At 61.8% G+C, this 21955-nt stretch overlaps 2 protein-coding genes across 2 annotated transcripts; one reads left to right on the forward strand and one right to left on the reverse strand.

Moving 5' to 3' along the window:
* Window positions 1-8177: 8177 nt before the first annotated feature.
* LOC125118160 (collagen alpha-1(I) chain-like) lies at window positions 8178-13587 on the forward strand. Its single transcript, XM_047764288.1, has 8 exons — window positions 8178-8216; window positions 8368-8442; window positions 8660-8783; window positions 8944-9968; window positions 10100-10811; window positions 12648-12799; window positions 12912-13038; window positions 13463-13587. The coding sequence occupies exons 1-8, from the start codon at window positions 8178-8180 to the stop codon at window positions 13585-13587; spliced, it is 2379 nt and encodes a 792-aa protein (XP_047620244.1).
* Window positions 13588-15638: 2051 nt separating this feature from the next.
* Window positions 15639-17894, reverse strand: EMD (emerin). The gene is made up of 6 exons (XM_047765456.1): window positions 17697-17894; window positions 17465-17572; window positions 17221-17298; window positions 16884-17017; window positions 16417-16463; window positions 15639-16335 (listed from the first exon to the last, which is right to left on the reverse strand). The coding sequence occupies exons 1-6, from the start codon at window positions 17776-17778 to the stop codon at window positions 16002-16004; spliced, it is 783 nt and encodes a 260-aa protein (XP_047621412.1). The 5' UTR covers window positions 17779-17894; the 3' UTR covers window positions 15639-16001.
* Between the last annotated feature and the right edge of the window lie 4061 nt (window positions 17895-21955).

Here is a 21955-nt window from a genome sequence, read left to right on the forward strand (position 1 = left end):
TACTAGTTAAAGTTAATAAAGCAATTAAAAACCAGCCGGCTGCTTTATTCCATTTGGGCCTTGTATGCGTGATTTGCTTTCTCCTTCCTAAATAAGGAAGGAGCTCCTGTCTAAACCAGAAACAGCCACGACCCCACCGCCGAGCCTTGGAGCGGGTACTAGGCAGGAGGTGCACCACTAGAGGACACTGTGTGGCCTGCAAAGCCAGCTCTGAGCAGACTCCTTACTTCAGCTTTGAGCTCATAAAACATGTGGTTGGAATACAAGAAGAAAATACCAACCGGGTAAATTAAAAATAGGTCTGAACCTCAAAAGTAATTTAAAACTGACTGGTTTTAATACCAAGATGCATCTGTTCTTTTGGCTTTTTCGGGCCGCAGTTGAGGCATATGGAGGTTACTAAGCTAGGGGTTGAGTTGGAGCTGCAGGGGCTGGCCTACATCAGAAACAGACACAGCAACGCCAGATCCTAAGCCCACTCAGCGAGGCCAGGAATCAAGCCCACAACCTCATGGTTCCTACTCAGATTCGTTTCCACCGTATCACAATGGGAACTTCTCAAGCTACATCTTTATTTAATAGGAGGTATATCTGGTATGTTATGGTCTTTTTTTTTTTACTTTTTTTTTTTTAAGGGCTGTACCCACAGAAAATTGGAGGTTCCCAGGCTAGGGGTCAAATCAGAGCTGTAGCCTCCAGCCCCACACCACAGCCCCAGCAACACCAGATCTGAGCTGCGTCTGTGGCCTGCATCACAGCTCGTGGCGATGCTGGATCCTTAACCCAGTGAGCGAGGCCAGGGATCAAACCTGTGTGCTCAGGATTACTAGTTGGGTTCATTGCTGCTGAACCATGACAGGAACTTTGTTCTTATTTGTATTGTTCTTATTAATGGGTCATCGAGGGGGTTTCACCCTAGAATGTGTGGTAGAGATGGAAAAACTAGTCTGGCACTGAGTCCTTCCCTGGGCCTAGTCCTGTTCCTGCCCTTTTAAATCGCTAAGCTGATTTCCTGGCCTATACAATCAACATGGTAATTGCTGTGCTTATTCCATAAGATTTCAGGTTTTTTATTTTTTGTAAAGCGGTGTATCAAGTATATCAAAATACAAAAATACTTAAAATACTAGGAATTCCCTGGTGGCTCAGTGGGTTAAGGATCCTGCACTGTCACTGCTGGGGCTTAGGTCGCTGCTGTGGCACTAGTTTGATTCCTGACCCAGGAACTTCACATGCTGTAGGCATGACCAAACGTTTAAATATATTAAAAATATCAAACAGGGAGTTTCCTTGTGGTGCAGCAGAAATGAATCTGACTAGGATCTGTGAGGTTGCAGGTTCAATCCCTGGCCTCACTCAGTAGGTTAAGGATCAGGCTTTGCTGTGAGCTATGCTGTAGATCTCATGCGGCTCAGATTCCATGTTGCTGTGTCTGTGATGTAGGCCAGCAGCTGCAACTCCGATTCGACCCCTAGCCTGGGAACTTCAATATACTGCCAGTGCAACTCTTAAAAAAAAAAAAAGACTAGGAGTGCCCGTTGTGGCACAGCGGAAACAAATCCAACCAGGAACCATGAAGTTGCAGATTCGATCCCTGGCCTTGCTCAGTGGGTTAAGGATCTGGCATTGCCGTGAGCTACAGTGTAGGTCGCAGACGTGGCTCGGATCGGGCCTTGCTGTGGCTGTGGTGTAGACCGGCAGCTGCAGCTCTGATTTGACCCTTCGCATGGGAACCTCCACATGCCGCGGTTGCAGCCCTAAAAAGACAAAAGATGAAAAACCCAAAAAAGTCAAGCAGTTGATGTTTTTCTGTAAAAATAGTACAGGATCATTGTAGAAAGTGTTCACAATGCGAATAAGCGGAATTCTTAACCTCACTTAACTGGACGTCTCACATGCTCCATGCACCTCTGAGTGGTCACTCCCGTTCACCCTCCCGGCCCCTGGCAGGCACTTCTAGGCATTTTGCAGGAATGGAATCAGTGCAGCCATTTCGTGTCTGTCTGCTCTCACTTAGCATCATGTTTTTGAGGTTCATCCACATTGTAGCATGTTCCAGAACTTCCTTTTTTTATGGCCACATAATAGCCCATCATATGTGTAGACCACATTTTATCCATTCATCAGTTGGTAGGTACTTGGATTTTCGCATTTTGTCTACTGTGAATGATGCCGTGGAAATTCCTGCTCAAGTTTGTGGATTATATTGTCACTAGTTTTTGAGTGAAAGTGGAGTTGTTGAGTCACAGGTGATTCTGTTCATCCTCTTGAGTGTGTATGTGTGTTTAAGCAGTTTTGTGAGGAGTAGATGAGACAGACTGTGAAGGTGCTGTGACATCTGTACAGTAAGGTAAAGCCATTGTGAACACAGCTAGGCCGAGATGTGTGGCCAGGCACCAGCACCACACAGGCTTGCATTTGGGTGGAGAATGCTCATCTGGTGATAGCCACAACAGAAATATTGCCCAGGAATGTGCTGCGGTAGCCTAAGTGGAGCAACGAACCTGACCCATGATCAAAGTGCCAGTTCCAAGGTCCTAAATTGAGGCCCCCTCGGGTGTTGGGTGAGGACAGTCGGACTGATGTAGTAATAGGGGCCGAGAGGAGCCCTGATCAGAGATGCGAGTGGCCCTGTGGCCAGCTTGGCCCAGCTCTAGCTCCTGAGTGCACAGAAGCCAAGATGACAGGGGACAGGCACTTTGTCAACTGGTATGGGTGCTGAAAATGTCTCAAGGTTCCCTAGTTGTCCTGCAGCCACAGACTCTGGCGCCCTTGCCTTCAGTCTTCGGAATGTCTCCTTGCTGCTCCTGTTCCCTCCCAGGGAGATGCTGCGCACGGACACCGGTGCCCAGCGGCCTGGTTCTAATCCCCGAGGCGGCCGGTGTTTGTGGAGGACAACGAGGTCCCCCTTTTTGCCTCAATTTGTCAAAGGGGATGACGCTGCTGCTGCTGATTGACAGCATCTACCACCTAGCAGCATCCTAGCGCAGGATTGTAGAGGTGACAATGGACATGTCCCTATGGAGGGCCGCCCTGTCTTACGGGCGAGATCCTATCCCGCAGCCCCTGCCCGAAGTCGGCGGGGAATCAGCCCGCCTTTCCCCACCCAGGCCAGCCCTCTCCTCAGCTACCGCCCTGGCTGCTCGCACCCACCCCAACCGCCTCTACCCACCATTGGACACGGCCTCGCGCTGGCCCGCGCCCCGCCCGCCCGGCCGGCGCTGCGCAGGCCGCGCGCTCCCGCCCGCCCCGGGTCCGCCGAGGTGTGCGCGGGAGGCGGCTCGGCCACGTCACAGGCTTGTGTCCCGTCACTCGCGGGATCCAGCCAATCAGCGTCGCCGACGTCACGCCGAGGTGGGGCCACGCCTTGAGGGAGAGCGCCTGAGGGCGGGAGGCTGGGGCGCCGCTCGCTGCCTGGGACTCGGCCACCCGGCGAGAAGGGGCCGGCGGATAGAGCCCTGCTCCCAACCTGAGGCCGACGGGCGGCCGAGGGCAAGGGCCACGGCAGGAGAGATCCGGAAGCTGAGGTGGGGTTTGCGATGGCGGTGGCGAGCTGCCGGGACCAGGGGTGGAGGCGTGCAACATAAGCCCTCCCGCACTTGTAAAGGGATGCCGAGTAGAATATGCCTCTTCAGACTCAGGCGGCCCATGCAGGAGGGGTCTGAGGCTGAGTCCTTCAGCCAGACCACAGAGCATGGCCACCTGCAGACACGCCAAACGAAGGCACATAACTTCTATCTCCCTCCAGTGGTACCGAGCCTTGCGGGGCCATACATATAAGAAAAACGCCTGCAACTCAGGAATCCTGAAATGATTTATTGTGTGGTTTCCTATTTACCAAGGAGAACAAACAGCAGAGTTACAGAACACTCAAGGGGCAATCAAGGAGGGTAGGGAACAGGGGCACAGATGAAAGATGCCCCCCTCCAACAGGATCCCTACCCCCTGGATCCTGCTGGGAATGGAGTCCAGTTAGGGGTCTAATGGCAACACGGCGTGGCTGCAGAGGGTCTGGAGGACCACAAGCGGCCCCTCGCAGGTATTCTGCACAGGGGAGCTAAGGACACGGTCCTTAAGGGAGAGAACACCAGCCCGCCACGCCACACGTGGGAGGGCAGGCTGCTTCCACCAGCAAGGCAGGCTCGGGGGGCGGGGGGGGGGGGACCGGGGGCTTCCCGATGGTCAGCGTTAGCTGAGGCCAACCAGGCAGTCCCGATCCACGTTTCAGGGTCCCACGCCTCCAGCCGCTGCCGACCCCGTCACATAAGAAAGGCGGAGAGGCTGAGAACTCAGCTGACACTGGCATTCTGCAAGCCGCGCGAGGACAGTGCTTGATTTGCAGCACCGTCAGCCCTGCAGCTCCAGGACACGAGGGAGTTTTCAGGGCTGCCCTGCAAGTTCTCTGGCTGTCCTCCAGTGACTTGAGCTGAGAGGCGACAGCCCTGACCTTGTCGTTTTTTCTCTGCGCCCACGCCCACGTGCCCTCAGGACTCGTCCCCTCCCGCGGGCTTTAGTTGCCTCTGTGACAGTTCAGGGCAGCAGCCACTCCCGCTCCCCAGGCGCGAGCTGCGGTGGGCCCGTCATCCCAGTCGACCGCGGGTGAGAGCTGGACGAATTGTGAGGCCCCTGCAGGCCATGGGTGCCTCGAGCCCCTTTGGTCACTCGGGGGTCAGACAGCTAAGGGACAGACATAGTACAGGAAGAAGCAGCCACCCCTGGAGCCAGGGGGAGAAGGGAAGGGGCGCGGCGTGTCCTCAGAAGCCTCGCAGCCAGGATGAGGGGAGTTGAAGAGCAGAGCCCAGCCTCTCTGAGGAGGGGCGGCTGCCCTTTCGCAGGGAAGGAGGAAGCGCCATCCTCGGCTAAGAGGAAATGGCCACGGCTCCGTCTTCCAGGGCAGGGCGCTGGTTCCTTCTTCAGTGATACCTCTTTGTGTTTGGATTCATCGGTTGGGCTCTTGACTTCCGTGCCCTTGGTGCTGGGGGTCTTTCTCTTTTCCCTGTTAGGGCTGCCCTTGCGGTACCTGGAAGGTGCCAGGCTAGGGCTCAGATCACAGCCGCACCTGCCGGCCGGCCTATGCCTCAGCAATGCAGGATCCAAGCCACACCTGCCACCTCCCCTGCAGCTTGGGGCAACGCTGGGACCCTAACAGACGGATCGAGGCCAGGGATGGGACTCGCATCCTCCTGGATGCTGTGTCGAGTTCTTAGCCCGCTGAGCCACAGCAGGAGCTCCCGCCCTCCCCCCCCCCCTTTTCTTTTTACTGCTAAAGTTCCTTTGCTTTTTGATTTTCTTCTTCTTTTTATAGCCACACCCCTGGCATGTGGAAGTTCCCAAGCCAGGGCTCGAACCTGAGCCACAGCAGTGACAACTCCGGATCCTTAGCCTACTGTGCCACCAGGGAACTCCTAAAGTTCTTTTTCTTTTTCAAATCTGCCTGGGCTTTTTTTTAAGTAGGCTTCTCTTTTTGATCCCTTCTCTTATATATTGATTTGCATGTGTCTTGGGGGCTGCTGAAGACTTGGGGCGTTGGGGTAGCTGTCTGTCACACAGTAGTGCAAAGGCGTTGTAAGTATCCACAAGAACTGCTTTGTGTTTGTTCATTTGTTTGTTTTTTAGAGCCTGGGGTGTGGCATATGGAAGTTCCCAGACTAGGGGTTGAATCGGAGCTACAGCTGCCAGCCTAGGCCACAGCTATAGCAACCCGGGATCCGAACGGTGTCTGCAACCTACACGACAGTTCACGGCAAGGCCGCGTCCCTGACCCACTGAGCGAGGCCAGGGATTGAACCCGCGTCCTCACGGATACCCATCGGATTTGTTTCTGCTACGCCATGAGGACTGCTTTCTGATTCAAACATAATGACTTTCCGCCTAAGATACATAGCCAAGGAGTTCCCATTGGGGTGGCTCAGCAGAAACGCATCCCACTAGTGTCGCTGAGGAGGTGGGTTCGATCCCTGGCCTCCCTCAGGGGGTTAAGGCTCGGGTGTTGCCGTCGCAGACGCGGCTTGGACCTGGCGTGGGTGTGGCTGTGGCGTAGGGTGGCAGCTACACCTCTGATTCGACCCCTAGCCTGGGTACTTCCATATGCCGAGGGTGCGGCCCTAAAAAATAAAAAATAAAAAAGTTGTATAACCCAGAAATCAATTGAGATTTTAATAAACTTGGTCGTATAGAAATGCATAGCTTCTTGGTGTTCCCTGGTGGCTCCGCAGGTTAAAGCTCTGGCGTCATCACTGCTGTGGTTCCGGTTTGATTCCTGGTCCCAGAGCTTGTGCATGTCAGGGGCGGGGCCAAAAGCAATGATGAGCGTCTTGACATCGAAAAGCAAAGCCGAAAAGCCTGGTCTGTTATGACAAGAGACCGACTGAGGGAAGATAATTGCAACCTGTGGAACGAGGGACTAACGGCCCAGCGAGTAGGGTGTGTGACAAGTAGGGTCTTTGGAGGAGGCGACTATGTGGTGTGCATTAAATTTCAAGGCTGGAGTTCCCGGAGAGGCTCCGTGGAAATGGACCTGACCAGTCTCCATGAGGACGCAGGTTCGATCCCAGGCCTCGCTCAGTGGGTCGAGACTCTGGTGTCGCCGTGAGCTGTGGTGTAGGTCGCAGACGGGGCTCGGATCTAGCCTTGCTGTGGCTGTGGCTTAAGGCAGCAGCCGTAGCTCCGATTAGACCGCAAGCCTGGGAACCTCCATATGCCGCGGGTGCGGCCCTAGGAAGACGAAAGACAGAAAAAAAAAAGTAAGTAAATAAAAGAAAGAAATACAACTGTGTGAATACCTATGTTGGCAAATCGGAAGGCAATCTGCCAGTCTCTCTGAGGGCTAAGCGTCCACCTCCGGGAGCGCCCAGCAATTGCACCGTGGGGCCTTTATGCCAAGGAAGTGGAAGCGGAGACCGCGTAGGCCAGCGAGCAGAGCAGATTTATTTGCGGAAGCCTAAACGTGGGAACAAGCGGCATGACCTTCGGGGGGGGGGGGGGTGAGTGAGTGCTTGGTGTGGACCCAGGCCTCCGGGCAGCAGTACAGAGGAAGCGCTGACCACTGACCCACGCAACCATCTGGATGGATGGCTCTCGAGGGCAGTGCGTGAGGGAGCACGCGCCCCCTCCAGGTTGCACCCTGCCGGGTTCCATTTATGTGCCGCAGTAACTGAGATGAGACTGGAGTTCTGGTTGCCAGGGATCGAGGGGGGGAGGAGGAGGGGGGAGGCCGTGGCTATGACAGGTCAACAGGAAGGACCCTCAGGAGGGGACAGGCTGGACCTCGATCGCAGTGGGGGTCACCTGAACCCACACGCGTGATGAAACTGCCCGGAGCTACGCGCGTGCACACACACACACACACACACACATTCGGACACGCAACCGGGGACAAAACCCCGAGCAGCGCTCGCGAGGCACCCACGGCATCGCCTGGGAAGCGATCGCACGGGCTGTGCGACAGGCTGACGCAGCAGTACAGAGGAAGCGCGGACCACCGAGCCACGCGCGAGGGGCTCCGGCCTCTCGGGCGTCTCCGTGTGACTTCCTGTGCGCTTCATTACTTCACAATACAAGTACACACCGGAAGCACACCAGCAGGGCTGAGCGTGCCCACGCAGGACCGCTCGCGCGGCTCGGCACGGAGAGGCCGGGCAGGACGTCCAGCGACCCGCAGCCCGCTGGGCCGCCCGCCGGCTGAGAAAAAAGGGCCCGGGAGCCCAGCCCAGAGGGGCGCGGGGGCAGGCGGCCCGCCTTGTTCGCATTGGGCAGAAAGGGTGCCCGTCACACCACAGGGGCCGGGCCTCCTCGGCCGCCAGGGGGCGGGGCGCGCCCCGAGCCGAGCTTGGTCATTGGCGGAGCCGTCCGGAAGGGGCGGGGCGGGAGGCGGGGCCCCGCGGCTTCCGGTGGGCGGGCTGAGGGGGCGGGCGCGGCGCGGCTCGCCGGGCGACGACGTCGGGCCGGCCCCCCTGGTCACCGCCCTCGCTTCCCCGACCCCGCCCCTGGAGGTCCCGGGCGCGACCAGGCTGCCTTTTCCGCCGGACCCCGGGGGTCTTTGCCTTCTACCGGGGAGAGGCCGAGGGGAAGCGTCCAAAGAGGCCAAGCCCTGGGAGAGCTTGGGGGCTCCGCCGGCGCCCCTCCCGCAGCTCCCAGAGGGACTCCCCTCCGGGTTCGGAGGGTGTCTGGCCCTCGCGATGGCCAGAGGCCGTGTATTGGGGGCCCCCAGGGGCCCGGTGAGAGGGGGAGGAGGCGGCCGCCGTCCCGCCAGGATGGCAGGGGGCAGGGTCACTGCGCCCCCGGCCCCGCCCAGCCCTGGCCTCTGAGGGCAGCCTGGCTCTGTGCTCCTGAGAGCTCGCCCCCCGGCCCCCCCCCCCCCGCTCCCAGGGCCCCGAACGGGGCGCCCTCCCCCCACCCCCACTCCCACCCCTTTCCCGGCCCGCTGTGTTCCAGCGCCCCTGGGTGTGCCTGGGAGGGTTCTCGGTGAAGCCTGGATCCCCCCCTCCGCCGCTCCCCCGCCCCCCCGCCCCGCAAACAGGCACAGACGGGTAGTATCCAGGGACAGGTGGGCAGAGCTGGGGCCAGTGCCTGGCGTCTGTCAGGGGTGTCCGCCCGGGCCCATGCTTCCGGAGGCGGGGACAGCGGGAAGTCACAAAGTGTTCCCCGTGTCGCTTGACAGGTGTGGCCTGCTGGGCGGGAATCCTGCCCCAGCACGCCGGTTCTCCCGGACAACCTGGGGTTGCAGCAGCCATCAGTGCCTGCCTGCCTGCCTGCCCGCCTGCCTCTCACCCGGAGAGGTCAAGGTGAGCCCGCAGAGAAAGCTCCGGTGTCTCTAGAAGCGGGCGAGCTGCGGAGCGCCCCCTCCCAGCGGTTGTCACGCTGGAAGGTGCGTGGGAACACCTGGAGGGCTCGTTCCAAGCCAGGTGGCCGCCGGGCCCCACCCCAGAGCCTCTGATCCTGCAGCTCTAGGGTGGGGCCTGAGAGGTGGGGACTCCAGCAAGCTCCTGGGTGATGCCCGTGCCACCGCCGCTGGTCCGGGGACCCCCCCCCCCCCCGTGCGAAGCACTGCTCTGGAGGTGGAGACTCCTAGGTGTGTGCCCCCTGCCCTACCCCGGACCGGCTCCTTTGCGGGGTCCCCAGGGCCTTGGGAAATGGCCGGGGGCGGGGGGGGGGGCGCCTCTCGCGAGAGCAGCGCGGCTGTCATCGCCGCCCCTCCCTGCCCCGGGGGCCCTGGAAGGTGCCTGGCCGCCCACCGCCCGCCCGGGCAGGATGAGGCGTCAGGTCTGTGCAGGCGCTGGGCTGATAACATCTGGACGCTGGGAGGCGGGGGCGGAGAGGAGAGTTGGGCCTGGGGCCTGGAAGCTCTCCCTGCCGAGGCCCAGGCAGAAGACCCGAATGCCCAGCCGGGCTCGGGGACGGGAGGGAACATGCGCCCTGAGACCCAGAGTGCGGGTTTGGGGGCGTGTGGCGACGAGAACGAGGGCGGCGGCGGCGGGGGGTGGGGCGGTGGGGGGGGCGTGTGCCCGGAAACGAGGCGGCGCTGGCGGTCGTGTGGTCTGTGGGTGCGGCCAGCCCTCTCCGGCGGGTGGGAAGCCGCGGCCTTTCCTGCCGGACGCTCCTTCCTCACCAGGAGGGTCTCCCAGCCCCCGGGCGATGCTGCCCAGACCTGCTCGATGCCCAGCAGCACCGCCCACCGCCCACCGCCCACCCCCCGGGCCGGCCGGTCCTGGCAGCGGCTGGTCTTTGTCCGGCTCTGGGCCGGCCCGCTGGGCGGTGGGGGCGGCAGAGGAAGCGCCGCGCGTCTCCAGCCGGCATTCGAGCCCGGGGTGCGCAGCTCCGGGACCCCAGCAGCCGAGCGAGTCCTGGCTGTGGGATCGGATGGCGGGGTGGCCCTGGGCCCCCGTTTTCTGCATTCCCCTCTTCCCCCGCACCCCCGGCGCCCCGTCATCATCATCGGGCATTTCCCTGACGGCGGGTTCAAGCTGGCTGTACGTCGTGATAGGAGCCCTGAGTCACATCTCGCTACTATTTTTTCCCCCGCCTTGTCACTCGTCTCTCTGTGGTGTGGGGTTTGTGCTTGGTCACACGATTCCAGTGTTTGTGTCATCGGACTTTGCAGGCTTTTCCGAAGGGCTTCTGGGGTTTCTCCGGGGCTTGTTGGCCTGCCACCGACTTAGCGGGGCGCCGCCTCCTTCGAAAGTCACCGTGCGTTCGTTACCCGTTGCTGCATCACACGTCTACCCCCAGGAGCCGCGCAGCGCGGCCGGCGCTCGTGGTCTCGCAGGTGTCTGAGGGCCAGGGTCCTGGAGGGCTTGGCTGGGGCTCCTGGCTGGAGGTGTGTCACAGGCTGCCGTCGAGGCATCAGCCGGGGCCAGTCTGGTCGGCCTGGGGCAGGGGCTTGGGGGAGGCGAGGCTCTGCTTCCAGGATCGCTGGCGGGGCCGTGGCGGGGCCGGGGCCGGGGCCGGGGCCTCCCCACCCGGCCGCTGGGGGCCGGGCTCCCCCAGAGCCAGCGATCTGGGCGAGACAGAGCCGCCCCCAGGGCCACGGCACGGTGCCGGTCTGATGACTTCACCTCCAAGTGACCCTCCCTCCCCTCGGCTGGATCTTGATGGGCCACACAGGCCCAAGCCGGGAGCAGTGCAGGAGGGCCCGGCCAATGAGAAGGCTCCAGGGAGCATCCTTGCTCCTGAACCTGGCGCGGGAGGGGCTCCTGGTCCGCGCAGGCCCCTCGGGAGCGGGACCCTGTCCTCTGTCTGCGCGGGGGTGGCAGGTTCCAGCCCCCAGGACCAAGACAGGCAGGGCCTGGAGAGTGGCTTCTCACCGTTGGATGGTCGCGGACAGGACACACGAAAAGCCAGAGAAAGAACATGTGACCGAGCCCCTGCCTGGCCCCCACGGCCCGAGGTGTGTGCCCCCTGCCCTCTGCCCTTTCGGAGGAGCTGGCAGCCCTGGTGGCACATGGACGATCCCGGGGCTGGTTGGCACCTGGAGCCGCAGCTGCAGGCCTACGCCACAGCCGCAGCCAGGCCGGGTCCTTAACCCACTGAGCGAGGCCACGGATCGAACCCACGTGCTCACGGAGACTATGTTGGGTCCTTACCCCGCTGAGCTACAGTGGGAACTCCCAGGGAGCTCTTTCTTATCCCAGCAGCCCATGCGCTGCCAGTGCCACCTCCGCCCGCACCCTGGCCTGGGCCCCAGGATGCTCACTGGCCTCCGAGGTTCCCCCCCACACCAGTGACTCAGTCCTGCCCCGCTCCTGTCCTTCCCAGTGAGGGGGCTGGGGCAGTTCCCCTGCCTGAGGGTGGGTACCCCCTCTCTGCACATGGGTGCCCTACACTCCCTCCTTTGGCGCTGCCCCCCCCCTGCCCTCTGGGGGAACCTGTCAGCAGCCAGGCCCTGGAGTGGGATGAGCCACACACCCAAGGTCCTCGCCCCCGCCCCGGTCGCTGGGCCTGCTGGCCCAGGTGTCAGCGGAGGGTCAGGGGCCGAGGCGTGGCCAGACCCGGGGGGGGGGGGCTGGCCGTTAGTCTGGGGGCTCCACCCTCCCCCTGCCCCGCGCCCCCACTAGACCAGAGGGGACCTGCAGGATGGGGGCTGCTGCCTCCTGGGGCCACCAGCCATCCCCTCCACACACTGAGTAGGGGCTGTCGGGGCCCCCTGGGGAGGGCGCGTGTGTCAGGCCCCTCTCCTCTGCGCCTGGCACCCGTTGGTGAGCAGGGCTCTGGGTGGGTGGCCCTGCGTGGGAGCCCGGCTGAGGGCCAGGGCCGGGGCGCACCTCCCGGACTCCTCCTGGCGGCTGGTGGCGGGGCGTCCTCTGGAGGATTGCCTCGGGGCGAGGGCGACGGGTCCCAGGCCCTTTGCCCCCAGCCGGGTGCCTGGCATCCTAGGCTCCCTCCCTCCTGCCCATTGTGTGGGTGGACCTCAGGCTCAGGCCTGCTCTGTCCTGGGGGCCCTGTCCCTCCCCGCCCCCCAGGCTGGCCTCTTTTCCCCTTGCTGAGCCACGTGCCTCGTGGCTGCTTGGGGGTGCTGTGGCCTCTGGGGCGGGGAGGGGGACTCTTGGTTAGCTGGGCTGGGCTCTGAGGCCCCTCTCCCCTGGGGCCCCTTGGCCAGGCAGGGTTTGGAAAGGATGGGAGGCGGGGCTGTTTCCTCCTGGGGCACTGGCCCGGGGAGGGGGCAGCAGCCTCTGGGTGATTCGGGCCGGAGGGGTGCCTGCTGTGCTGAGGGGACGAGGTGGTGCCTGGGGGCCTCTGTCCCCCCCCTCTGGCGCTAGACTCCACTTGGCCTGGCTCTGCCTCCGCTCCAGCTGAGCAGCTTCTAGAAGCCTCCAGACCAGACTGTGCCTGCCTCCCTCCCCTCCCAGCCAGCAGGCCCAGGCTGAGAAGTGGTGGGCCAGGGGGCGGGTCCTGGCTTTTTTCAGGGGAGTCCTGCCTGCCCTTGGGGGCGTGGGGCGTGGGGTCCCCGGGGACTGGCTACCCTGAGCCCAGGGCAGCACCAGCCCGGCTGCAGTAAGTGGCAGGTTCTTGTTCTTTAGGCCCTGGAGGCCTGTGGTGGCTCATCTTTTGGATCCGCAGGCTCGCCCCCCTTATGCTGACCTCTTGGGGGAAATGCCTCTTCAGTCCTGGGCCAGCCGGTTGCCCCCCTTTCAAGCTGCTTGCCCCGGCAGTTTGGGGCTGCAAGTATGGGCGGCGGCGGGAGGCCTGCCCGGTGCTGTCTGCTGCTTCCCCTCAAGACCCGACGGGGCGGAGCTCAAGGGATCCGGAGCCGCAGGCCCCACCCCTGCCCCAGCCCCGGGCACCTCTCTCCGTCCTAGGCTGGGTGTGCTGCTCGGCTCCCCTGGCGGCGCCCACACCCCCAGCCGCATGGGCTCCTCCAGGGCCGCCTGGGCCCCTCCCTCCCCGACAGGGCCACCCCCCCTACTCTATGGCAGAAAAGTCACTGTCCCCTGAGCCTTGGGCAGCTGCTGCTCCCTGATGGGTCCCCAGCACCACTGGAGCCCTTGGTGGGGGAAGGACAGATGGCCCGAGCCCTGGGAGTGGAAGTCCTGGACCCCTCAGGTGCCGTGCAAGGGAACTGGGAGCCCTCGGCTTCCAGCGGGTGGGGCGCCTCAGAGCCCTGGAAGCCTGGCGTCCCTTGGGGGCTCACGGGGCCCTCAAAAGCCTTTGGGTTGGTCGCCCAGAGAACTAGCAGCTGCGTGGGTGCCCGGGGAGTGGGGCCACGTCTGAAGGGGGGTCCTGGGGCAGGAGGCCTGAAGCAGCCCTCCCTCCGTCCTCCGTCGGGTGCGCGGGGACGGACGGGCGGACGGACGGACATGGAGGCTCTCGAGCCGGGAATGAACACGGGGAGACCACGTCACGTGGGTGGGGAGTCTTTCCTCAGATGCCAGGGCGGTGGCCAAGCGTGCCTCCCTTCACCCTCTTTCCTGCGCCAGGTGGAGCACGTGAGGCCGGAGAGGGCCGTTCCCTCCCCGCTTCCTCGCAGGCTCTCCCTTCTCTCCACCCGGCGACTCCAGTGACTGCACGTCGCCCCTGCCATCTCCCGAGGCTCCACCGCCTCTCTGCCCAGACCCCGTGGGGCTCCAGCTGAAGAGCCGTCCCAGATCATGATCCCTGCGGGGCAGCTGCCCTCACAGGCTCTGCCCTCCTCCGAGCGCATACCCGATTGGGGGACCGGCTGCTGAAACAGGATGTCTCACGGTGCCCTCTGGAGCTCTGGTGCGACAGCGACCGGACTAGGTGTCCTGCCTGCGCTACCTCAGGCTCATGGTCGGGACGTCAGGCCCTGCTGGCACCAGTGGGAAAGCAACATTGCCCACCCGTGCCCGCACCCACCACGAAGCATCCAAGTCTCAGCTCTGGCATTGGAACAGCAAGAGGCAGAAGCTGGCGGCCTGGGGCAGCCGGGTGGGAGTGGCTTGCACCAAACAAGGGAGGCCAGGCTGTGAGAAAATTAGAAGCAATTAATTTCTCTTGTTCTTTCCGTTTTTTTTTTTTGTTTTGTTTTGTTTTGTTTTTGCTGCACCCATGGCATATGGAAGTTCCTGGGCCAGGGATCGAATCCAAGCCACAGCTGCAACCTACAGCCAGCGCAGTGGCTTAAAGTGCTGGTGCTCTTTGGCCAGGGACTGAACCTGCACCTCCGCAGCGACTGGAGCCCTCACAGAGACAGTATCAGATCCTTAACGCCCTGCACCACAGCAGGAACTCCATTTTCTGTGTATCTGTATGTTTTACATTTTCTTTTGTTTTCTTTTTAGGGCCACATCTGCAGCATATGGAAGTTCCCAGGCTAGGGGTCAGATTGGAGCTGCAGCTGCCGGCCTACACCACACAGCAGGTGGAATCCAAGCCGCATCCACAAGCTACGCCGCACCTTGCAGCAATGCCAGATCCTTAACCCTCTAAGCGAGACCAGGGATTGAACCCCACATCCTCACAGACAATATGTCCGGTTACCCACTGAGCCACAATGGGAACTCCTGTATATCTCTATGTTTAAATTCGACAAAAAAAGCTTATGTTTTTTAGGAAAATACACACACACACACACAAAGGCGGGGAGGTGGAGACAGCCTCGGCTGCAGCAAAAAGAAACGTCTAGGAGCTCTGAGTAGGATGGCTCACCATGTGTCCACATTCAAGAGCCCCCAAAGGCTCAAGAGCCCCCAGGGTACATGCAGGTGAGAGGCCAGGCCTGGCCAAGCCCTGTAGCAAAGAGCCCGTCAGTGAGAGGGACTGAGTCCAGGGCCCCACCCAACAGGCTACAGCCCTGCGGGTGCTTCTGCTTCCCACTGGCATGCAGGCCGGCCTCTCCATGCTTTACTGCCCCTACTGGCAGTGTGGCGCCAGGAGGCACAGCCGCACGTGGCATCCTACCCTAGGTTTTCTTAGCACCCCATGTTTAAAATCCCATGGAAACTTTCCCACAGCAGAAATCCCAGTAATAGGCGAGATCATAGCCAGGCGAAGAACTGTTTTACCCAAAGGTGACAGGGCACTCCCAACTACTGGGAGCCTTCCCCTTGGCATTTAGCAGCTTCCAGGAGTTCCCGTCACGGCTCAGTGGTTAACGAATCCAACAAAGAACCATGAGGATGAGGATTCGATCCCTGGCCTTGCTCAGTGGGTTAAGGATCCGGCGTTGCCGTGAGCTGTGGTGGGGGTCGCAGACGTGGCTCGGATCCTGCATTGTTATGGCTGTGGTGTAGGCCAGCAGCTACAGCTCCGATTTGACCCCTGGCCTGGGAACCTCCATGTGCCACAGGTGCGGCCCTAAAAAGACAGACACACACACACACACACAAAAATCAGCTTCCAGCAAACGGCCCACCCAGCAGGTGCCTCGTTCCCTCTTCATCCCCTGCCCTTGGACACCCAGGCTGGTGCCTGCTTCCCCCAGTTAACAGACCTATAACCAACACCAGCCTCACCTGCATTTCCGAGTGGGCTCTCCATGTGCTGTAATTACGTTCATAGTCATGGGAGCTTTGGGTAATGACTCGGGAAATGGACCCCAAAAGCAAAGTACAATGCGCCCCGGGGGAGCACGTGCTCCCTACGCCAAGCCCAAGGTAAGAAGGAAGAACCGACAAAGCCAGGTGGTGACTCTGGAGACCCAAGGACCAGAGACACTCCCACATTAAAGAGAAGAGCCTGTGTTAAAAATAAACGGTCTTTTTATTGTGTGTCCACGGAAACAAAGTCAGGGTGGCCTTTGGTAACCCCCCTCCACAAGGTGACAATGAACAGGAGGCATGCAACGACAACCATGTTCTCCTCTCCAGGAGAAGGGTTTCGCCCTCCTAGGCCCTAAGGGTCAGAGGCAAGCGGGGCCAGGAGGCTCCAGAGGAAGGCCCACCCAGGCCCAGCACGCTGCACAGGGCCTGGGTCTGCGGCCTCCCCGGCAGGACAAGGCAGGGGAGGCAAACGCTGCCCCCGTCTCAGTACCCCCAAAAGCTAGAACACAGAAAAGCCCCCCACCCCCCACCCCCCGCAAACACTGCTAAGGCAGGCGGCGGACCTCAGGGCTCCGCCCAGAAAGGGCTGCCATCCTCAGCCTGCATGGAGTAGTAGACAAAGAGCAGGAAGGCGGCAAACACCAGAAACAAGAGCATCTGGCCCCAGAGCGGGACCTGGCGATCCCGGCCCAGACCGGCCCCGGGGGCCTGCTTTTCCGGCCGGATGGCACGGCGGGTGAGCCACGAAGTGGGGGGAGATGAAGATGAGGAGGCGGAGGAGGCAGAGGAGGATGTGGGGTAGTAGGACAGGCCCAGGGAGCTCCTGGAGACGTTGGAAACGGGGCGATAGTGCGCGATGCTCTGGTAGGCACTGTCCCGGCCGTACACGGGGCGTTCCCTGAGGCAAAGAGGGGAGCAGGTAGGCCGGGAGGGCCTGAGCCCAGAATCAGCCCTGTCTCTGGCCCTCCCTGCGACTCACCTATCCTTGCCGTCCTCCTCAGAAGAGAAGAGACTGTCATCACGGACCTGCACGAGTGAAGCGGGGTCAGGAGGCGGGCTGGCAGGCTAAGCGTGGCCGTCACACCCCTCAGTCCCAGCTTCCTCGCCCAGCCCGCTCTGAACACGGCTGCGAGGCCTGCCGCCTTCTTGGTTCCTGGCCTTGCGTCTTCGGGGCCTTGTCCCTCGCTCAGTCAGTGACTGTCCTGGCTGCCTGCACCCCACTTTCTGCTGCAGGATTCTCCGAAAGAGCGCAAATCTAGACCCCGGACCCGACTGCAGGGCTGACAGCCCCCCAAAGGAAAGCCCTGACCAAGCAGGTGTCTGCTGACCCCACTTCTCCCTGGAGGCCAGGGAGCAAGCATTTGCACCCAGCGGCCCCCTCGATTTATCCAAACCCAGCCACGACCCCCTCACACCCAAGTCCAGGGTGCCCGAAAGCCAGCTCACCTGGTGGTGGAAGGTGTCAGCATCCGAGAGCGAAGCCGAGGGCTGGCGGAAGCCCTTGGATGTGCCCACAGACTCAGGCTCCCCGTAAGTCCTGGTGGTCAAGTAACTCTCCTCATAGTAGTCGTCACTATAGCCTTGGGAAGGGGGGGCAGCGGTAGCAGAGGGGGCAACGATGTCCCCCACCTGGCCGGGTGGCCCTAACGTGAATCCCATGGGGGGGGCCTGTGACATGGCCTCTGCCCTCCAGGGTCACTGCAGGACGGTGGGGGCTGAGCTCTCAGGTTCTCCCTGCCACAGGAACGAAGGGGTCCGGGTGCCCACCCCACCCCTGCCTTACCCTTGCTCTGGTAAAGTAAGGCGTCCTCTTTCTTGGGCAGATCATACATGTCCGAGTCCACGGACGCAGAATCTAAGTCTGAACGGAGGAAGGGCCAGGACCATTTGCCCCCAGGCTCTCCTCCCCTTCCCGTTGGGCCCCTCCCCACCCGTCACACCCTCGTGCCCCCTTCCTCCCCGTCGCCCAGGCGTCCAAATGCTGTCCCCGAGGGCGGCCAGGTGGAGCCCTGGGGCGGGGGCCTCACCCGAGAACCGATAGGAGAAAGAGGATGCGGAGGAGTTCGGGGGCGAGAGCCTCCGCCTCTGGGTCTCATACTCGAAGATTTTCTTTTCGTAGAGCTTGCGAGTGGAACCTGGCCAGACATGGGGCACGGGGCGGTCAGGGGCGCGGGCGGGGAGCCGGGGGCAGCGCGGGACGGGGTGCGGAAGGGGGCGCGGGGCGAAGCGCAGGAAGGGGGTCCGCCTGGCACCGCGTACCCACGACAGGCCCGTGCGGGATGTTGTACTGGCGCAGCACGGCGGCCAGCTCGGCGTCCGACAGGACCGCGTAGTCGTCCATGGCGGGCAGCGGGCGGCGGAGGCCTGGGGGTGGCCCGGGCCTGGCGACACGGGCCGAGCTACGACTACCTCGGAGCGCGGCGGGGGCAGCGCGAGCGCCTCGGGAGCGGCCGCGCCCGCGTCACAGCCACGTCACGCTCGCGTCACAGCCGCGGTCTCTGCGGGCTGCGCGCGCTGCGCGGGGCGGGGCTAGGCCGAGAGGAGCCGCCGACGCCGACCGCTCGGGCCCTGGGAACGGGAGGGGCGGGGCGGGGCGGGGCGGGGCTGGCGAACCCAGACGTCACGCAGGGCGGGATTGGCTGGAGGCTAAAGACGGGCGCCGCGTGCGCCTGCGCCGGAGCGCCGCAGACCGGTGGGACCGTGGGAGCAGGCGGGGCCGTGCGTCCCGGAGCGGGGCGCGGTCGGCGAGCCCAGAGACGTCACACGCTAGCGCCTTTGGATTAGACCCGCGAGGGGGCGGGGCCTGCGCGCGAAGGGACGGAGCTTAGACCCGCCCGGACGTGGGAGCGGGGCGGGGCCGGCGAGCCGAGACGTCACCCGCTGGGCTGTTCCCTTCGGAAGTGGAGTGGGGCGGGGCCTGTGCCAGTGGAACCGGCAGAAACCGGCCAGGACCTGGGAGAGGGGCGGGGCCGCGCGCTGGGCGGGGCGCGCCCTCCCTGAGTCACGTGGGCTCCCCTCGGTCCCCCGCAGCCCCCCGCAGTCCCCTCCTCCCCCGAGCTCCGGCGCGTGGGGTTCTCTGGCCGCGCGCCCCAGCCCGCCGCCCAGGCTGCGGCAGCCGCAGCGGCGGGAAGCAGCCCGATCTTAAAGGCGAGCCCTCGGAGAGCGCGGGGCCGGGCCGGGCGCTGCTGCCAGCGCTTTGCGCGCGTGCGCCACGCCCGGGACACCCCGCAGCCGCCCCGCAGACCCCCCTGCCCCAGCCCGCCTTCCCGCTCTGCGCGGCCCTGGCCTGAGCACCTGCGCCTGCCGGTCCCCACCGCCTCCCTCCCTCCCCGCTCCACCCGGGAGGAAATGGGGCACTGGGCCAGGAGGCCACCGGCACTCCAGGAGCCTGCGGCCTTGGAAGGGGCCCGGGCGTGCCAGTGGGCACTGGCAGAGGGCGCCGTGCGATGCGTGCACGCGTGCGGAGACGACGAGTGCCCGTCTGACCCGCCGGCCGCCCACCCGGGGCAGTCGGGGTTGCCTGTCCTGTCGGGATGGCGCCCTTCTGGACCCCGAGGGACCTGCTCAGGGGTTCCGAGAAGCCTTGGCAGGCTCTGAGCACCTGGGCTTCGTGGCCGTGTTAGTGCCGAGGGAGCCCCCAGGACAGGGGAGCCAGGGGACTGCAGGGGGCAAAGCATGGAAGGCTGCCAAGCCCTGCCTAGGGGCCTGGACTGTCACTAGGGAGTTGGTGAGGGCCTTGGTCAATAAAGAGCTGTCCCATGGGGACCGGAAAGGAGGTGACAATCACGTTCTTTAAAAAGCCAGCTGAGGGAGTGTGGGCAAACTGAAGTGTCCGTCCAGAACCAACCTAGGAGCCTGGGGCGAGGAGGTGCTGTCCAGGTTCTCATAGATGACAGCAGAAGAGAGGGAGGGAGTTCCCATCGTGGCGCAGTGGTTAACGAATCCGACTAGGAACCATGAGGTGGCCGGTTCGGTCCCTGCCCTTGCTCAGTGGGTTAACGATCCGGCGTGGCCGTGAGCTGTGGTGTAGGTTGCAGACGCGGCTTGGATCCCGCGTTGCTGTGGCTCTGGCATAGGCCGGTGGCTACAGCTCCGATTCAACCCCTAACCTGGGAACCTCCATATGCTGCGGGAGCGGCCCAAGAAATAGTAACAACAACAACAAAGACAAAAAAGACAAAAAAAAAAAAAGAGAGGGAGGCTCCGGTCTGACCCGGGCAGGCGTGCCCAGGGCCACAGACAAGTTCTCCATGAGGTTTGTTCACCGGTTCCAGTAAAGGGAGCCACACAGTGGTGAGAAGGAAGAGAGGGCTCTCGTTTGGCCACACACAAAGACCCTCAGAAAAGTTGCTCGGGGCCAGGTTTTAGAGCAAAGATGCCGCCTGCTCTGGCTCCTGAATAGGAGGGCGATCAGATGTGCCTGGCAGTAGGAGGGGCCGAGGCAGGGTCTTGCTGCTTATCTTTTGGGGGGGGGGGGGAGATGGCGTTTGGGCTCTGGGCGGCTCAGAGTCTGCCTCATGGAATTTGGAGTTTTGGCAAGATCCGATTGCCCAGCATCTCTCCAAGCCTTCTTCTGCAATGCTGGCCCCGGTCCCGGAGGCCGTCCTCCCCATGCCACCCCTCCTCATGCAGATCCAAGCTATTTCCTTATGAGGTCAAGGAATTCTGAGCTCGCCTTCTCCCCTGGGAACACCCCCTCCCCCGGCACCTGCCTTGGCACTCTGCCTTTTATTTCCCTCTCCCCTGGTTGCCCCAACATGAGGTCCCACCAGGGATGGCACCAGGAAGCTAACTCGTGATGGTCCCCTGTGCACAAGCCCACCTGGAGCTGAAGTCGAGCCCCACTGCAGGCAGAACCATCCCAGACCACCAGAAGCCAGATGAGCCCTTGACCACCAGGGCTGACAGGCCCTCCCTCAGCACCACCCCGGTCACACAGAGGAGGACTTGGGGACCCAGAGAGGGAGGAGACTTGCCCGAGGGTCCCAAGTGCAGCGACTCATTCATGGATCATTGTCCCAGTCAGTGCCAAGTCCCCGGGGGTAACGACCTGGACACTGTGGCTCAGTGGGGGTTCTGAGTCAGCAAAGGGCCTTTAAGGGAAATCCCGTGACCGTGACCGTGGCCTGGAGTGGAGTCCTCCTGAGAAGGGTGGGCAGAGATAAAGAGGAGGTCGGCGTCCCCTGAAACTTCTGCTGGGGTGAAAAGGGCCAGAGAGCCAGCGATCCCAGGTCAAGAGGAAGACACTTTCTCCTTTAAGGATGGGGGATGGACGCTAAGGAGTATATGAGGTAATTTGTCATCCCACCCACATCACAAATTGTAAGGAAAAATTAGGGAGTGCTCTTGTGACGCAGTGTATCAAGGATCCGGCATCGTCACTCCAGCGGCTTGGGTTTAATCCCCGGCCTAGGAACGTCCATGTGTCACGTGGCCAAAAAAACAGTCAAGGCAGAACTGTATCACCATGAACGCTTTTCTCAACATTCACATCCGAGGAGACAGTTATTCTCTGAGCTATTAACGTTCCCTTTAAGGTCAGAATCTTAACACGTCGGTGCGTTACAAACTTAACTCTTCTCTTCAAGGCTGTCCAAGAGCCTTGGGTTTTACTTAGCAGTCAAATGCTTTAAAACATTGCCTGGGCGGTAACGAGAGTCGTCAGATGGTGCTGGCTGGGAAGGCACCGTGTGGAAGATCGTTGCCATCAACACGCAGCTGTGACTGTTCTGCTCCCCAAAAGCCTGTCAAAAAACACCTTGTCCAGAGCTCCCATCGTGGCTCAGTGGAAACAAACCTGGTTAGTACCCATGAGGACACAGGTTCGATCACTGGCCTCGCTCAGTGGGTTGGTTGCTAAGAGTTGTGGTGTAGGTCGCAGACACGGCTCGCCCCTGCTGTGGCTGTGGCTGTAGCAAAGGCTGGCGGCTACAGCTCCGATTCAACCTCTAGCCTGGGAACCTCCATATACCACCAGTGTGGTCCTAAAAATAGACAAAAAAAACCCCCCAAAAACCCAAAACCCTTGTATTTCAACCCTACAACATGTCAGTTCATCCTGGGACTGTTGGCACGGCTGGTTGGAGATTCAGCCGTGGCAGCAAGAATGGAGCTGATTCTAATGGCTTTCACGAAGCTTCAACACGAGGAGACACGTTTTTAATGTCTTCGGATCTTTACCAGGGAACAGCTGGTGCTGTACAGACTTTCTTCCCCCAAGACCTGGAGGAAGTAGAGACCCAGAGATGCCTGTGTCTCAGGGCCGTGGGGGGGGGGGGTGTAAAGAGGATTAAAACAGAGATGGGGATTCTGAGCTCCAGCCATCCGGCCACCACTTCCTTCCTGCTACCGAGTTACTGTACCCCTGGTTCTGATTGCAGTGCCCACAGCAGGTGGGTTTCCCTCTTTGAAGGGACAGCCTTGGCCATGAACTCCAACACAGCCACTTCATGGACCTAAACTCAGGCTCCTCATCTATCAAATGAGGATAACCCGCTGCCGCGAGCTGGCGGGGGTGG

The sequence above is a fragment of the Phacochoerus africanus genome, chromosome X (assembly GCF_016906955.1).
Source record: "Phacochoerus africanus isolate WHEZ1 chromosome X, ROS_Pafr_v1, whole genome shotgun sequence".
Taxonomy (NCBI): domain Eukaryota; kingdom Metazoa; phylum Chordata; class Mammalia; order Artiodactyla; family Suidae; genus Phacochoerus; species Phacochoerus africanus.

Coding starts and splice junctions, on each gene's coding strand:
- LOC125118160 (XM_047764288.1), top strand. CDS start 8,178: ATGGCCAGAGGCCGTGTATTGGGGGCCCCCAGGGGCCCG. Junction 8,443..8,659: donor CTGTGTTCCAGCGCCCCTGG/GTGTGCCTGGGA, acceptor GTCGCTTGACAG/GTGTGGCCTGCTGGGCGGGA. Junction 12,800..12,911: donor CTCTCTCCGTCCTAGGCTGG/GTGTGCTGCTCG, acceptor ACTCTATGGCAG/AAAAGTCACTGTCCCCTGAG.
- EMD (XM_047765456.1), bottom strand. CDS start 17,778: ATGGACGACTACGCGGTCCTGTCGGACGCCGAGCTGGCCGCCGTGCTG. Junction 17,573..17,696: donor CCCGCACGGGCCTGTCGTGG/GTACGCGGTGCC, acceptor ATGTCTGGCCAG/GTTCCACTCGCAAGCTCTAC. Junction 17,299..17,464: donor TTTCTCCTATCGGTTCTCGG/GTGAGGCCCCCG, acceptor TCCTCCGTTCAG/ACTTAGATTCTGCGTCCGTG.